This window comes from Parasteatoda tepidariorum, chromosome 6 (assembly GCF_043381705.1).
Source record: "Parasteatoda tepidariorum isolate YZ-2023 chromosome 6, CAS_Ptep_4.0, whole genome shotgun sequence".
Classification (NCBI taxonomy): domain Eukaryota; kingdom Metazoa; phylum Arthropoda; class Arachnida; order Araneae; family Theridiidae; genus Parasteatoda; species Parasteatoda tepidariorum.
This window is the reverse complement of record NC_092209.1, coordinates 82545351-82563304: the sequence shown is the minus strand read 5'-3', so window position 1 is coordinate 82563304 and position 17954 is coordinate 82545351. Positions and strand designations below refer to the sequence as shown.

General features: G+C 29.6%; 1 protein-coding gene across 1 annotated transcript; it reads left to right on the top strand.

Moving 5' to 3' along the window:
• Window positions 1-4238: 4238 nt before the first annotated feature.
• Window positions 4239-12147, top strand: LOC107450000 (uncharacterized). Its single transcript, XM_016065702.3, has 2 exons — window positions 4239-4565; window positions 10759-12147. Exons 1-2 carry the CDS (start codon window positions 4562-4564, stop codon window positions 11886-11888), a joined length of 1134 nt encoding a protein of 377 aa, XP_015921188.1. The 5' UTR covers window positions 4239-4561; the 3' UTR covers window positions 11889-12147.
• The last annotated feature ends 5807 nt before the right edge of the window (window positions 12148-17954 follow it).

Genomic DNA, 17954 nt, shown 5'->3' with positions numbered 1-17954 from the left:
ATTTTTTTACACATATTTATAAAAAATAATTAACCAAAACCATTTATTGCTTCGACTAGGTTACCTCGTGTCATTTAGCCTGAAAATGCTACCAGTTTATCTGACATAACGAATAAAAGATAATTAAATATCAAAGAACTGCAACAAATTCCTTTTTTTTTAATTAAAAAAGCTATAGGCTAGCAAACATCACCGATGTTATCTTTAAAATATTTGGAATCGTCTGCAATTTAATTTTAATCAATGGCTAGTTCTGAACCAATTAGAAAATTCTATTTTTCATACGTCTCTGCCGATCGATCTAGTTAAAACTTATGAACGATTTTTAAGGTCAGGAGCTAAAAATTGTCTCTTTCATTCACTGTCCGAATTTCAGGATGTTAGAACAAACAGTTCTGGAATTATACAAGAGATACACATAGAGATTAACTCATTTTATTATTATAGATATAAGACCTATTGAAACTGGGGCAGTTTCAGTATAGTTATTGAAAAAGAGGTTTTGATTGTGATAAATTTTAATGAAATTATATTAAATTCGTAATAACAATGAATATTTTGTTGTCATGTTGAATATTTAACATCTATAAATAACGACTGATTATTTCAAAGTACTTCCTTTTATTAAACATGTTATCGTCAGTTATGTTTCGTACATAAAATGAAAGTTATTTCCTATACTTAGAAGAATGTCAACGCCATCCTTGCGTCTGGAACTTCCTGTTGTCCCTCTTGGGACTGTGAGTGTCCGGTGGGGTGCGGTCATTTTCAGGAAGGATGATGTTCTTTTTGGAGAGTCTGCTTAGGAATGTCAAATAGTTATTCACGTGGCTCGGTCTGTCGTAGGAAAGGAGGCTCTCTTCGTCTATGAGGGCCCTCTTGTTTGGCTGCAGCAGTCTAGTTGTGACGGGACCGAAATAGTGCAGAGCCATCGCCAGCAATATCCAACTCGTTTTTGACATCATTGTGTCACTCCTCTATAACAAATAAAATTAATTATCAGTGTGAGATAATTAAAAAAAAATAGTGCAAACATAGTTTTGAGATCATTTAAAAAATAGGATAAAAATAATGCAAAGATAAGTTTAAAAAAAAGTGGTGCAAAGATAAATTTTAAAAAAGTGGTGCAAAGATAATTTAAAAAAAGGTGGCGCAAAGATAATTTTAAGAAAAAGTGGAACAAAGATAATTTAAGAAAAAGTAGTGCAAAGATAATTTTAAAAAAATAGGACTAAAATTGTACAGAGCCAGAAAGGACCAATCACTGTGTCACTTCGCTAATTTTAAATTCGGTATAATGTCTAAAACATAACAAAACTGTACTATAAAAGTAAAGAAGTTAAATATCCAAATAACAATATAAATTATTTAGATGTTTCAATGTTAAAAGTTTTGTAATTTATAAAAATTTGAAATTTTTAAAAATGTATTAAAGTAGTAAGTTTATTCATTAAAGTAAAAAAATTTAAATAATTTCTTGCTGAAAAGTTCTTAAAATTTGACGAACCTGTCAAAAGCCCAATTCATTCAGAATTATAAGTACATTCTTCAGTGCTTCAAAAGCTTACTTACACAATGGCAAAAATTTATTTCTGTATACTTTTGCTTTTATCATTATCTAATATTATTTCTTTAAAGGACAATTTACGTATTAATTCCTAAATAATAAAATATTTTCAAGCATGTTATGCAAAACCTTTCACCTGTATATGAAATACATTCTTAAAATATAATTCTTTCTTCCTTTATTACATTATACAAAATATTTACTTTTTATTTTAATGCAATAATTATAAGAATCATTGTAGGGCAATTGTAGCAATTATAATAATCCTTAGGAAAATATTTTACTTTTCAAGAAAAATTAATGAACGACCAATATTAGAAAAAAGGAAGACGTTGAAGTTTCATAATTAATACGCATATGTACCACATTAAATAATATTTCAAAGTATATAACACTCATTATATATATATATATATNATATCTATATATATATATATATATATATAAATGTGAATTAAAATGTGAGCGAAAAAGCTCATTCATAAATTCACAGTATCTCTTAAGCAGATACTTATTTCACGATGTGTACTCTTCACAATAATATTTGTAAACATCACCATATTCACTTATTCAATTCAATAATATGCGCTTTAATTATCTCAATATACTTCAATAAATTAACTACATATTATATTATCAATAAATAACTATAATAAATCCATAAAATAAGAATAATAGCGTTAAACTATTTTTCATATTTTACCATTTAAAAATATTAATTAAATAGGAAATTAATAAAAACTAATAGACGTATAAAATACAGTATAATCAATTATAACTATTTACAACAAAGAAAAATTCAAAAAAAAATTTTTTTCTTCACAAATACGATAAAAAGTTGTTTTTTTTATAGTTAAGTTCATAGTATTCATCATAAAATGACCAATGCCCGATTCTCTACAAGCGATGTTATTGTATATTTCTACGCAATGCTCATAAACAAAATGAGAGAAGATTTTTCCCAATTAAAAAAAAATCAATAAATAAACATAATAGTTTAGATTTTAAATTTATTAAACGTAGTTACTTGAAATATATGAAATGCAATTATCATGAAAACATTTTGCTAAAATACCATTATGAACATTTCAATTAATATTGTGAATATCATTTTTCAAACTCGAATTTTAAATAATTACACATCTTAACTTCCATTTTTTTTTCAATAAGTCCTCTATTAAAACAATATACTAATCCTTTTAACAATATAAGTGCTTACGCCAAAAAAAAAAAAAAATTTAAGTTGAATTTAAAAACCAAACGTAGTTCAGTTTAAAGTTTATAAAAACTCTCGATATCCAAAGTTCCACGAAAATAAAAATTTTTACTCTTATAATAGGTTACACATTTTGTCTACGGGGGGGGGGGTATGTCACAAAAAGCTTTAACAAATATTTTTATGTTAATTCTTTACCTCAACTCTCTTAATTTATTCTTGAAAACGAAACGCATGATTCTTATCCGGTATTTTAGTTCTAAATTTAGAATAAAGGATGCTAGAATTAACATTTTAGTTTTTCCCTAAAAAATATTTTATTTCATGTATGTGGAATTTTTTATTTCGATTTTAAACAGTATGAATTGATATAGAGACATTTCTGTGCCCTGGGGCCCTGCAAGCTGTTAAACTGCCCTGTTTTTCATCATTTATACTTTTGACGATTGTCTTTATCATTTTTTTTTTAAAGTAAAGGAAATTTAAAAGATATTTTATTTTTAATTTATAGGATGCTCTTGCTATCTTTATTTCTTTAATTATAAAAAATTATTTTTCTCTACTTTCTGAAACATTAGAAGCTCCGAATAAAAAAATATATAAAAAATAAATAAATGAATGAATTAAATTGTTTTGGAACATTTCGGCAATTTTATTATTTTTTCTTCACACATGCAAGAGAATATTTTTTAGTGATTGCTTTTCAGTGCAAAAGTTAAAATAAAAAAATTCTAAATGTTTAAAAAATTGGTAAAACTTATCTAATGATTAATTTCAAGACAAATTTAAATGCATTCTTTCATATACATAAATAAATAAATTTTCTTCGAACATTTCGGGAATTTTATGTATTTTATTGACACGCTTAAGAGTAATTTTTTTTAAAGCGTTGCTTTTCTGTGTAAAAGTTCAAATAAAAAAAATTTCGAATTTGTTTTTTTAAGTTAAAACTTATCTCATGATTTATTTCAAGAAAAATGTATAAATGTTCTTTTACATATGTTATCTTTTCCATTTTTAAGGGAAATGGAATTCTCTAAACTTTTTTTTAAAAAAAATACTTCATTTTTTTCAATTGGTTATATTATTTTTATAATTTTGAAAACACATGAACAAAATATACAAGTGAAGGGAAAAATAAAAACTTAGGATAATTTTAATCGTGCTGCCATCTGTGTTGTACAGAAAAAAACATAGAAAATGAATTTATATAATTTATGCATTAAAATGTAAACATTTATATTTGAAAAGATCTAAGATATAAAAATTGGTAATATGTATAAGAGATTTTTTTTTGTCTGTTTTGTAATAAAACTTAGGCAGTTGAAATAAAATTTAAAAAGGACAAAGAATAGATGAATCGAAGTTTATCTGATCTGATCTAGTGAGTTGTCCTTTTTTTTTCTCTTTTTCGTTAATTGAAAATATAAAAAGGCTAAGTACGTTATAATAAGACTTAAATAGAGGAAAATTAGTACACACATATGCATAAAAGTATTAACTTGCAGATAAAGCAAAGCTTCCGTTTGGCAAAAAACTCTGATTGGCTCACTTAAGGGTTGCCAAAAAAGCGATAAAACAGTCTTCGATCCTATTAGTTCTCTCTAAAAGATTGCACAACGTTGCGTGTAAAATCGTATAGCAACCATGGACTCAAAACATTGTGCAAGGGTTGATTTTTTTGTTTATAACGCGATAGCGGTTCTCTTCGTCAATCAAAATCTGCATTGGTTTACCGACTGTAATATTTGAAAGAGCAGAATATCTTTATTTCTATCATGGGTAAGCATTTCTTTCTTTTGTATTTATCAAGAAAAAAAATGCTTTGAATAATTTATTCAGTTTTAGCTTGATTGTGCTTTTGTTTCATTTATAATTTTTTACGGTTTATGAGAATGTATGTAATATTGTGATAACAAGTTGTAGGTGTAGTAAAATAACAATTAATTCAAAGTTGTCAAATGACTGCTTTGAATTTATTATTATCTTACTATTATCTATCTATGCATTAGTAGAATAAACCAGTAGAACTTGATTTAAACGCACTGCGTATATATATTCGATGTCTGAATTTTGAACCTTTATATTTCTATCAATGTGAAAGTAAAGCTTATGATTGTGAATGTTATCTGTTTTGAAGTTATTTTTAGGGCTAGTGATTAATGAATTTTCTTTCATTTTTAGAGCTTTTTTTCTTATATAGGTCATTATTTTTTATTTTTTTATTTTATAATAACAAAATTTTAATATTTTATTAAAATTTTATAATTTTTGTTCGCATTGAAATTTGTTATTCTAAATATTCTCCAAAACGTGTAATTCTTGAAAACAGAGTTTTTCAAGATATAAGAATTTGCTATTGGATAACAGGCGATCTTTAAGAATATCAAAAAACATTTGGTAATTCCATGATTGGAACTAAGAATTAATAAATTATTATAATTTATCTGTGTCGAGTAATTATTTACTTCTTATTTTATTCATAAGTTGCGTATTTAATTATTATTTTATTTTTTCTTTAATTTATAAATACAAGTTACGGTTTATACTTAATTTTTTTTCTGCGTTCATATTGAAAATGTTCTCGAAAATTTTTAATGGCGCTATTTTTCATTTTAAAGTCACTTTTGAAGGTTTTTAGAGTTTTCGCACTTTTTAAGAATTATTATGTCATTAACAACCTATCCCAGTTGTTGATAATCTGGGTTTATGTCATGATGGTTACTAAATCTTCACAATTGAAAAAATCAGTGAAACATGGATAAATGACATTTTGTTGATTTTTTTCAGAATAATATTAAGTTATGGGTTTAAAAAAACCAATTCAAATAAAAATCAGATGGGAATTTTTTTGTGAAAGAAAAAAGAAAGGCTTTGTTAGGATTTTTATTTTAAGTCTTTAATTTACTTTCTTAGTTTAAAAAACACTCGAAAGTGTTAAAAACGTGTTTTTTAGGAATATGGGTTTTCTTTTAATCTTAACATTTTAAAACTTATCCCACCATATATTATAGTATATTATAATTCTCAGTAACGCTACATCTATTCCAATTAATCACAAATTTTTTGGTGTATATAGCTCTATACTATCTAATAGACTCTATATCTAATATAAAAATGGATGGGTCACATTGCATGTAGATTAACTTTAACCCATATGCTGGTTTTAAAGAATGGATTAGACAAATTAATAGATACTTGAATCTATAATAATAAAATGAAGAGTTTGTATGTGTCTCTTTTTAATATGTCTACCATTTGTTTCATCTTTCGAAAATTTGGACATTAAGGACAAAGAGCAAATTTAGCCCTCGATCCTTTAGTTCGTTCGAAATTTTCAATTAGTTCGTTCGGTAGAGCCGTATCAAAAATAGAATTTTTTTTAAATTGGCTTAGAACTCGCCATTGATAAAAATGAGAGACTGTATTCTTTCTTTCTTTCAAACATTTTTAAGAACACGTAGTGATATTTGCTAGCTCCTCATTAAAAACGGAAGTTTTTTGCTCTTGCACTTAAATGCTATGTCAGAGAAACTCACTGATCAGCATGAAAATAATAGCACTGGCGAACCAAATTAATATTTTCGAAATTATTTGAAACCACTTGTTTATTTTGTTTATATGTATGCTTTTAAAACGTAATTTTATAAAACTTAATAATTAAAAACTAATTGTAATTGAAATAAAATAGTCATAAGTTTTCTATTGAAAAGCAAAATTAATGGAGAAATAGTACTAATTCGTATAGAGGAAACGTAAAATACCGCCATACTCTTTTTGACGCCATTGATGATTGATTAAATTATTTCTTATTAGGTAGTAATTTAATTTTTAAAAAAACAGCTAGTTTATTCTAGAAAGCAAAATTAATAGAGGAAATGTGCTTATTCTTTTAGGATAATCGTGAAAATTCGTGAATTTTAATTAATTTTGGTAATAAGTACCAATTGAAATAAAATATAAGCTGTGTATTAAAAAGAGAAATTAACGGAGAAATGGTACGAAATCGTTTGAGAGACACGTAAAAAATCAAACTATTATAAACGCAAATGATGCTTAATTAATTTTGGTAAGAAGTATTAATTAGAAATGAAACAAATATATTGAAGCAAAATTAATAGAGAAATAGTACTAAATCGTTTATTAAAACTTAAAAAATAGCTGTATTACTGACGCTATTAATTCTTAATTAATTTTGGTAATAATTATTAACTAGAATTAAAATTTTTACTTTTCGACTAATCGAGCGCAAAACTATATTTATATACTTATTTATTACTTTTTTTTAAAATTTATTTAATTTTTTGGAAACCTCCGTTTTGTTCAGTGTTTAAAAAATAATTAAAATTAAAACAATTTGAAAAAAAAAAAAGATACAGAAGAAAAGATAGGTGGATGTTTACAATTTTCGGCGACTTTTCTCTTGCTCCTAGCTAACCGATAAGTACGGTAAAAATGATTTGGATACAGATTCGCCCAATAGTTCATCCGCCTATCTCATTAAAACTACAGATTAACTTATCAATCTTTATATTCTATCTATAATACTAGGCGGCGAAAATATGCTATTCACGCAAATGTCAAACTACTTTAGAAATTAACAGTGGGTGGCCAAACTTTAAGAGTTAACTTTCAACTGAACAGTGGAAAAAATTTCTATGATATCTTTGTAGTTAATATTTTCATTCTTTCAATGAGGACCTTTAAGATTGTAGTGCATTTACCACTACAAAAATATAATTCCAATTCCCTAGTATATAAGACATATTAACTTGATTCTACGTTGGGGTACCTTTTCATAGATGAAAGTTGACATCGTCTATATCTACTCTCCCCACATTGGTGACCCGGACGTGATGAGAACACGCCTACCTTAACAGAAACTCCCACTTCGATTTGAACACGTCGAAAACGATGGATTGTTCTCATTGAACAGTTGACTTGCTACTTGTGACTGCGACATTATCTACCTCCTCGCACTGTTGCTATTCTGTCTCGATCACACACAACGTCGGCCTACATGCACTCGACTGTGAATGGCAACACAGGAGCAACCCCGACCGTGAACTTAGTACGGCTCTCACGATCAGCAATAGTACGGTGATCTTAATACAGCTCTCCCGGCTTCTCACAAAAGAGGAATAAATCAACTAGTGGTATCCGTTCATCGAATTCTATCACAGATGTAATTCTCGTGGGGGAGAATTGTAGTGTGTCTACCACTACAAAAATACAATTCCAATTCCTCAGTATATAAGATATGTTAACTTGATTCTATGTTGGGGTAACTTTTCATAGATGAAAGTTGACATCGTCTATATCTACTCTCCCCACATTGGTGACCCGGACGTGATGAGAACACGCCTACCTTAACAGAAACTCCCACTTCGATTTGAACACGTCGAAAACGATGGATTGTTCTCATTGAACAGTTGACTTGCTACTTGTGACTGCGACATTATCTACCTCCTCGCACTGTTGCTATTCTGTCTCGATCACACACAACGTCGGCCTACATGCACTCGACTGTGAATGGCAACACAGGAGCAACCCCGACCGTGAACTTAGTACGGCTCTCACGATCAGCAATAGTACGGTGATCTTAATACAGCTCTCCCGGCTTCTCACAAAAGAGCAATGAATCAACTAGTGGTATCCGTTCATCGAATTCTATCACAGATATAATTCTCGTGGGGGAGTACTGTAGTGTGTCTACCACTACAAAAATACAATTCCAATTCCTCAGTATATAAGACATGTTAACTTGATTCTATGTTGGGGTAACTTTTCATAGATGAAAGTTGACAATGTCGATATTTACTCTCCCCCACAAAGATGATCTTTAAAATACTCATTACAACAAGATTAGAATAAGCAGTGATCACCTTTCTTTTTATTTTTTTAATAATTTTATAATGTGATGCATAGCTTGTAAATTTGTTTAATGCAATACGTTGCTTAAAGCGTGGGTTTTCGCAGTGAAAATACAAAAACAAAAAAATGCTGTATTATGGTATTTTTTTAAAAAAAAAATTTTTTGTGACCGTAACCAATTATATTTCCTAATTTCGATTGTAAATTTTTCTAAATTTCTGGTTTGGTAAGACTAATATGGCTATAAATTTAAATATATTATAAAAGTTAACTTTTAAAAATCAAAAGAAATATTTAAAGAAAATAGTGACTATCTTGAAACGTTTGAATAAGCACGTTGTTGATAGCCTAAGAAAAAGAAAGAAGAAAAAAAAGTTTTTTTATTCTTTTATTCTTTTATTTTCGTTTTGTTATATATATTTCTTTTTGTTCTTCCCATAATAACGTATTTGTCAATAAAAGTAATCGTTTGAAAAAATTTTAAAATTGATATTAAAAATTATAAATTAGTTATTTTTCGTTGATAATTAAATTGTGGAACCTGTTCATTCCTTGCCTAGAACTGGCTGTTGCAAGAATGTTTCGTTCTTTTTTTTATTCTACAAGTAAAGCATCTATTTATTAAAATTAAAGTATGCAATATTTTGATGCAATGTAAAAAATGGGATTTTTTAAAATTATGCAAATTATTTTATTACCTCAATTAATATTTTTTACGCCGGTTATAAAATGAAATGTACGCAAGAATGAGCCGCAATGGCTCAGGGGATCAAGTGTTCTCCCCCAAATGAGATGACCCAGTTTCGAATCCCAAAGGTGGCTGGCTGGTACGCATTCTATTGCCGGCTCGCACCGACCACAGTGCTGACATAAAATATCCACAGTGGTAGACAGTTCATAGGTTAGAATCCCTTTGCCATCGGACTAACCGAGGATGGTTTTCGTGGTTTTCCTCCCCATGTAACGCAAACGCGGATTATTTCCTTCAAATAGTCTTCCACGAAGGCAAATTTCTCCCGATGCTTGATCCATGAGTTTTCTTGTCTTCTGGGTTTGGTTCAAAATTACAAGGGTGCGAAATATTTAAAATAAGTAATACTTTTTTTTGGTGTAAAAATAATATTAATATTATTTTTACACCAACCATATTTAATTTTGTTTTAAGTCGAAATAACATTTGCTGTGAGATAATTTAGTTTGATGTTATTAACTATATAAATATATATTATGAATAAGATTAATATTATTGAATCATAGTCTTTATATATTTTAGAAGATATGGTATTTAATATAGGCAAATAGCTTCCTATTTTTTAATTTATGTAATAAAATGCTATTTTTCTCGGTATGAATATAAGTAGAAAATATTAAATGCAGTATTAAAATTGTAGATTATTCAACAGGTAATTTCATTGCCAGAGTTATATATGCAGCTAAAACTATCTTTAAGTCGTGCATTTTGGTGCACTACTTTAACCTCGTGCAAAATGTCAGAGTGAACATAATTTTTTGTTTAACTTTGCATTTTATAGTCAACTAATAAATTATACTGTTTATAAAATTCGTCGGCAAAGTGTTTTTTTTTTTAAATTTTTTTAGCCTTTTTCCGATACTTTGTCCTCATAAATGATTTTAAAGAAATAATTAATACATTATTCGAAATGGTCCTTTATCAAGTTAAGGTTGGAATTCGGAATACAATAAATATTTAGGTTTTAAAAAGAAATGAAGACATACAGATAAAATATTCAGATATTTATTTTGCTTTTCTCTCTCGTTGGTTAAAAGTATAAAAATGAAATATTTATAACAATTCTGATTTTAAAGAAATAATTAATACAGTATTCGAAATGTTCATTTATCGAATTAAGGATGGAATCCGGAATACAATAAAAATTTAGTTAAGAAAAATAATTAAAATAAGCTTTGCGTGAATGCCCAGACAGTCCCAGACCATATTTTTCCAAACCTGTAGGAATAGCATCGGGACTTGGTAAAGATAGAATATTTAAAATTGACTTCGATTAGTTCTCAATACATTGTTGCTCAAAATTCTAAAATCGTGATACATCGTCTCACTTTTTTTTGTTTTCTTTTTCAGCTCGGAAAGGAATGCTGAAGGAGGAATTTGTGTCAAAGAAAGGAGACGAGGATGTTCCTGTCGAGCCCTGCAGGGGATGGACAGACGACTGCGAATTCTGCGACAAGAGATTCGGTCACTGGGTGGAATCAAGCGACGAGACCTTGGAGAAAATCCCCAGCAAGCCCGGACTCTTCATGGTGGCACTGAGAAGCAAGAGCTCCACCGAAGTGCGCAACATTGTTCTGGACATAACTGACATCCAGAAAAAGGCCTACAGCTGCATGGATGGTATTAAGGAACACGTAGCCGACAAACGATCCAAAGCCACCAAATCAGTTATCCTCTGCCGTTGGATGAATTTCAAATCGAAAAGCGACAAAGATCTGGTCAATTTGTGCGCGCACTGGTATAACAACGGGATAAAGCCCAAAGACATGGACAATTGGCCGGGCACAGACCTCATCGGCCAAAGTGGGAGCCTCACATTTTCAGAAAAAATCCAGAAATGGTGCTATCCCAGGAAGGAAGCAACATGGCGTAAGCCCAAATCGACACCCACCAAAAAAGTGGAAGTGGTCGTGGAATGCGATTTCGAAGAGTCGTGCGAAGTGTGCGATTCCAATTTCGGATTCAGTAACTGGAAGCCGCTGGTGGATGTCGTGCAAGACGACCTGGCGCCGAAGACCCCCGGTATTTACCAGCTGGGCGTGAAGTATGGTAAGAAGCGCGAAGTGGTGTTAATTTCCGCTGACCAGAAAGATATTAAGTTTAACAACATCGCCCTGGCGATCAAAAGTGGCGAAAAGTGGAATCAGTCTGTCCTCAAGAATGAAAAATTTAAGAACAAAAACGCGACTTTGGAAGTGAGGTGGATGGAAGTTCAGAATATTGAAAGCGAGAACAGTTGTTTCCTGTGGGCACACTGGCTGAATGCTGACAGGTTTCCGATGTTGAACCACAAGATGCCTGGTGAGAAGCAACTGGAGAAGCACAAGAGTTTCGTTCTGAGGGTGAATGACAAGCGCTGGTGTTATGAAATAGATGTCTTCAAGCAAAACAGGCTCTCCAAGTTCAAATCTAAGAAGCAAGTCATGAACGAACTGGAGGAAGACATCAGATTCATGCATTGTTCAGAGGATTTATCTTAAATCGTGACGACGGAGTAGGACATTAAATAAGTTCACTTACTGATTCGAATCAGTTGCAGGATGATTCTAATCGCCGATCAATTCAATGATTGGAATCACAGAATCAATACCGAACTCTATTTCGTTTACTATTTGAGAGTAATTTAGCCATTGAATAAAATGCTGTATTATATTTATTCATTTATATTTTTGGAGAGAAAAAAAGTATGAATGTAATAATTACACTTGTAAAAAAATAAAATCTTTTTTTCCCTCCTGATATGCTCTTTTAAAAGACTCCCATTCAGTCATTTCGCCAAGAAATTATAATAATTTGTGTAGTAAATTATTGCATGCAGTTATGACACTAATCTCTAACAACCTTAACATTAAAACAAACCTTCAATTTCAAATATATGTTATCGACAAAGTATGAAACGTCGGCGTTCTGCTGAATGCCTAGGCATTGTACATAATGCTGGATGTTTTATAATATACAAGGTATAAAATATGAGAAGTATTACATACTTTCCCTAGGAATTTTATATAATACCTAGGCATTTTATGGAATGACAAATGCTATTTTGGCTAAGTATGAAAGAAACGTCCTCTGATGAGGTTATTCTGTAAATGTCGCGCATTTCTCAAAAATAAAAATGTTATTCTGAAAAAATAATGAGAGTGAAATAATGATGAAAATAATAAAAAAATTCATTTTTTCCGAAATCATTCCGAAATTTTTTTTTTTGACTCGTATTTCGAGATTGGCTTTATAAGTTTTTTTTTTTTTTTTTTTTTTTTTTTTTTTTTTTTTTTTTTTNTTTTTTTTTTTTTTTTTTTTACTTTCGGTAGCATTTTCAGTTTTGAAACAAATATTGCACAAGATATCATCACTTTTACTATCCTGGCCGTGGGAGATTTTATACTTGCCGGCTTCTCACTTGGCATTCTATAGAATGCCTAGGAAGTGTTAGAAATATAAATCGTTTCACACACTGACGGCTAGTTTTAGGCATTATATACAATGCCTAGGCATTCTATAGAGCGCCGAATTTCATACTTTGCCGGTAACATGTATATATATATATATATGGTATTAACCGAATTATTATTTAGTATTAGTCCGAACTTTCTGAACCTCATAAAAAAGCAATTAAAAAATTCGAAATGGCAATCGAAAAATTCATACTTTCATTGTTCGAATTTGTTTTAAAATAAAAATAAAGTGAATAAAAGAAATTGTTTCCTTGTAAATCTCTCTTTTAACGGTATTTTTTTTTAATACTATTTCACTTTTTTTTTACAATGTTCACTGGGACATTTGAAACCAAGATTTTGCCCATCGGTCAGCAGTAGTGACCTGTATTTCCTGAGGATGAGTAAGGTACGATTTAGTAATAATTTTCACCCAGGAAATGTGAAAGCTCGCTTAAAATGGAGACGTTTTCTTTAGAAAGTCATAATTTAGTTTTTTTTTTCTTTGGAATTTCTTTCGGCAGCAAAAAATTATCTATTTTTGTATTGCAAATTTAATTACACAAATGCTGAGTGAAAATTTTTAATTTTAAAGGGGCTGTATCACGGTTTCAGGAGGATATTCACCGTTATCTAAATCTCACAGTGGGCCAGCATCCAAGGCTTCGTGGTTAAAGTTAGTATTTCGATAAAATTTGTTTCAAAATTTGCATTTTGGGATTTTTAGGTGCCGGTGAATTGAATTCATAGTTGAAATTTTGAAATACTCTAAAAATACCCCAAAAAAAAACAAAATGGTTGCTGAAATATGGCGAGCAAAAATAAAAAAAAATAATATAGCACGTTTAAATAATTAAATATAGCAATGAAAATAGAATAATTTTCGTAATTTTATATTAAAAATGAAAAGCAAATTATATTTCCGAAGTAATATTATAAAATAACGAGAATTAATTACAAAATAACGCGAAAACATGAAGAAAAAAGAAAACATAATTTTTGTTTTTCGGTATATTTAGTCCACCTTTGCAATACGAGCAAAATGGGGCTGGTTTTTCCGAAAGAAGAGACATCAAGGAAGACAACAAAAAATAATTTAGCTAATTACCTCGTGGAACTTTTTGAAACTAATTTTCGAAAGTGATTCATACATTGTAAAATGTCAAATGATAAGATATAAACTATAAATTTGTCAAGAATATTAACTAATCCAACAAATTGAAAAATTCCACTATAAATTAACACTAGTTACTCTGATGAAAATGTAACAGTAAGGTGAAATTCCTATACATATTTCGAAAATAAAAATTTAAAAGTTACATTTAAAGCAATTTTTTAAACATATTTTTCATGAAATTGTACTCTCGTCGGTCCCAAAAGTAAATTATAATGTTTGGAATGATTATGAATACTTAATTTGGAATATACTAAAACTGCCTACACATATTTTATTTAAAAAATTAATGTTTTACTTTTGACCAAAGATCATAGTCTTCTGGCCCACAGTGCAACTCACGAGATAATGAAGTTTTGATAATAATAAGATAATGATAATAAGGTAATGAGGATGGATTGATTGGCCAGCAATATTCAACCCTATGAGACAGCATTAGATATTTTTTTTTCCTTTTCGAAAGCTGTAATTCAATTTACAGTAGAGTCCCGATTATCCGAGCCCCGGTTATCCGAGTTTCCGCTTTAACCGAGCTATCAAATATTTCAAGGATTTTTTTTGTTCTAGTTTATTTTTAAAAAAACCGCTGAAAAATAAATCTGAATTTTATCTTCCAAACACTCATAAAAACAAAATCCAACACCTTGGTCTGATGAAATTATCGTTAATATCGTCAATAATGATAATGATTCTAGCGAAGATGATGAAGACAGTGATTATTAAAATCAACATATAAAAATCTCTCATACAGATGGACTAAAAGCTATCGAATGTACTATTGATTATATAGAACAACAAAAAGAGTCGACACCAGCCTTCCTGTTATCCCTAAAAAAGGCGAAACATTACTACAGAAAAGCGCCAAAGTTATGTAGAACAAAAAACGATTAAGGACTTTTTTTAAGTATAAACTATTTAATTCTCGTAAAGTATGCTTTTTAAATGTTTTTAAGTAAGCTTTTTAATTATAATATGAATTGTATGTGGTATACTCGTATACATTTTGTATTTCTTAAATATATTACATTTATACCTTCTCTTTTTCTATCCGTTTTTATACTCTTCGCTTTAACCGAGTTTTTCAGTTATCCGAGTTTGTTGCAGTCCCCATTAACTCGGATAATCGGGTCTCTCCTGTATATTCAAATAATAATCCACTATTTATTTAATATTTCCGTTATTCTCATGAAATTATTCGATTGAAATGCTTGCGAAGAAAGAAATTTTAAAAGAATGTTTTTTTAAGAACAATATAATGAAGGAATTATGAAAAAGATATTAATTTAGGAAAAATTTCATTAATATTTCAAACCGAATACCCAAATTCGACAAAAAAATAAGCATGTTTTTCTGATTACGATTCTCAACCCTTAATTTTTTCCTTTTTGGTTTCTATGGTATTGTAAACCACATTTCAGCTTATTCATTTTCAATTTATGCATGCATTAAAATCAAATTTAAGAACGCGACTTGAAGCCGCTCTAGATCTGTTAATTCTGACAATAACGAATTTTAAGGTATAATGAAAAGGATAAATCGGTATAATAAAATAATTTCCTTCTTCACTCTCATTTACTGAATATTTTCAAAATAATTAATGAAATTTAGATTAGTACATCTTTTTAAAATAATTAGTAGTCTTTCGTTAATTAATATATTCACAATCGCCGATGAAATTTATTCTTTAAACTGTTTTAGGACCAGCAAAGAAACTGTATAAAATGAGGTATTATTTTAATTGATATACGCATAAATTACTTTCATAAAGACGCAAAAAAAAGTTTATTTGAGAAATAAAATTGTGCTTATATTGCACAATTTGCCAAATCAAATGACAAATCATTTAGTTCAGCACTAGATTTTTAAATGAAATTTGTTTTATTTTATTTGCAGAGCTTGCAACTTTAATCAGTCATAAAAACTTGTGATTAATCTCAAATAATGTAATTATACATTTTTAAAAAGACGAATTTGTCGATAACTTTTTAAAAGTTAAGAAACTAGTTTAAAATTTCCCCAAAAATAAGGTTTATTCCATTTGAATTACTAATATTTTACAATCTTCAGAACTCCTGACAATTGTTTATTAAATAAAATTAGTGAAAAATATGCGTCACAATGTTAATAAAAATACAGTCGGACTTCCATTTAACGAACTTCCATTTTGCGAATTTCTCTATTTTGCGAATTTTTTCGAGGAACCAATAACATTTTGGAAATTTCTTCGTAAAGTAACTTCCAAATAGCGAAGTGAATTTTCTATTTAACGAAATTTTCTTTGAGATCCTCTTTTCCTATTTATCAAAATATTTCAGAGCGTTTTAGACTTGTTAACGCATTTTATGGGGGAAAAGCTTTTGAATTGATTTTTGATGCCACTTAACTTTTACAGAAAGCAGTAAAATGCTATGCCTTTTTGCTTGCATTTTAAACGAAAAACTCAGACAAAATTAGCGGATTTCATCAGTAGCAATTAAACTTAAGAACGCATGTGGTAATGTAAGTTTAAAATTAATTTAGTGATAAATGCAACTACAATTTTATGCATAAATTTAGCTTTTTTTAGTTGAAAACATATGTAGCATTATAGTGTAACAGTGGATAATGTTTTGCTCTATTCTTGCTTTTCATGCAGATTTCTTTTATGGTTAAAATTTATAAAATAAATAGTAGATACTACTTTACATGATAAATGTCAATTGCTATTTTAATTATGTCTAGTGTTTATGAATTTAAAACTTGTTTTGTGTTGTTTAAGTATTTCGAAAGGCGATTTTCTATTTAACGAATTTTCCATATAACAAACTTATTATCGGGATTTAGAGACTTCGTTAAATAGAGGTCCAACTGATATCGACCGTATATATATTGAGTCCTGACCGTATATATATTGAAATGGTGCGTTTACGCACCTTTGACCGAAAATGGATTAAATTTCCGGGAGTTCGATCATTTAAAATTCCACACTAAAAAAAAAAAAAAAAAAAAAAAAAAAAAAAAAAAAAAAAAATTGAGAAACGCTGCTATAGAGTATATCTATTGCAAGGGTCTGTTTTGTTCTATAATAAATATCAATTGTTATTGAAATATTTAAAAATTGCGATTCAAATACTGACCTCTATTAAGCCTCTGTTCCGTATCATCCAATTACGTTTTTCCGTCAAAAATGATTAACGTCTTATTACCTTCGAATCATTCATTCGTTTTAAACGTGGGATGCCGCCAGAGGCATGCAAAATTAGTTGTCATAGAAACGGATAATCCCCCCCCCCTCTCCATCCTTCATTTAAATAAATATACCACCATTAACAGGGATTAAAATTAGGCATTACTAAACGCAAAAAGCTTTTTAACGTTTTTTTTTTCTTCGTGACTTTCAATTTTTTTTTTTTTTCAAAAATAATTTTTATAGTCTTGAAATTTATCCTAATACTGCAACTTTTGTTTTGTAGATATATATGTTACCGCTAAAGCTCGAAAGCTATTAATATGCACATTACCTAGCAGATAAACTAAGATAATAGGTTAAAGTGCAGCATCAAGAGTTTTCTACAATTTACCGCGGTGAGACGCGATGGCTCAAGGGATAGAGCGATCGCTTTCCAATGAGGCGAACCGGGTTCGAATCCCAGTCGATATGAATTCCGAATTTGACTTGCACCGACCATAGTGCTGACGTGAAATATCCTTAATGGTAGACGGATCATGGGTTAGAGTCCCCTTGCCGTCAGGCTAACCGTGGGAGGTTCTCTTGGTCTTCCTCTTCATGTAACGCAAACGCGGGTTAGCTCCATCTGAAAGTGCTTCACGAAGGCAAAATTTCTCCCAATACGCGATCCAGGAGTTCCCTTGTCTTCTGGATTGGGTTCAAAATTACAAGGCTACGGAGTTGAACATTAGTAGTCGTAAACTCATAAAATTGGATCAGCTGTTCAACG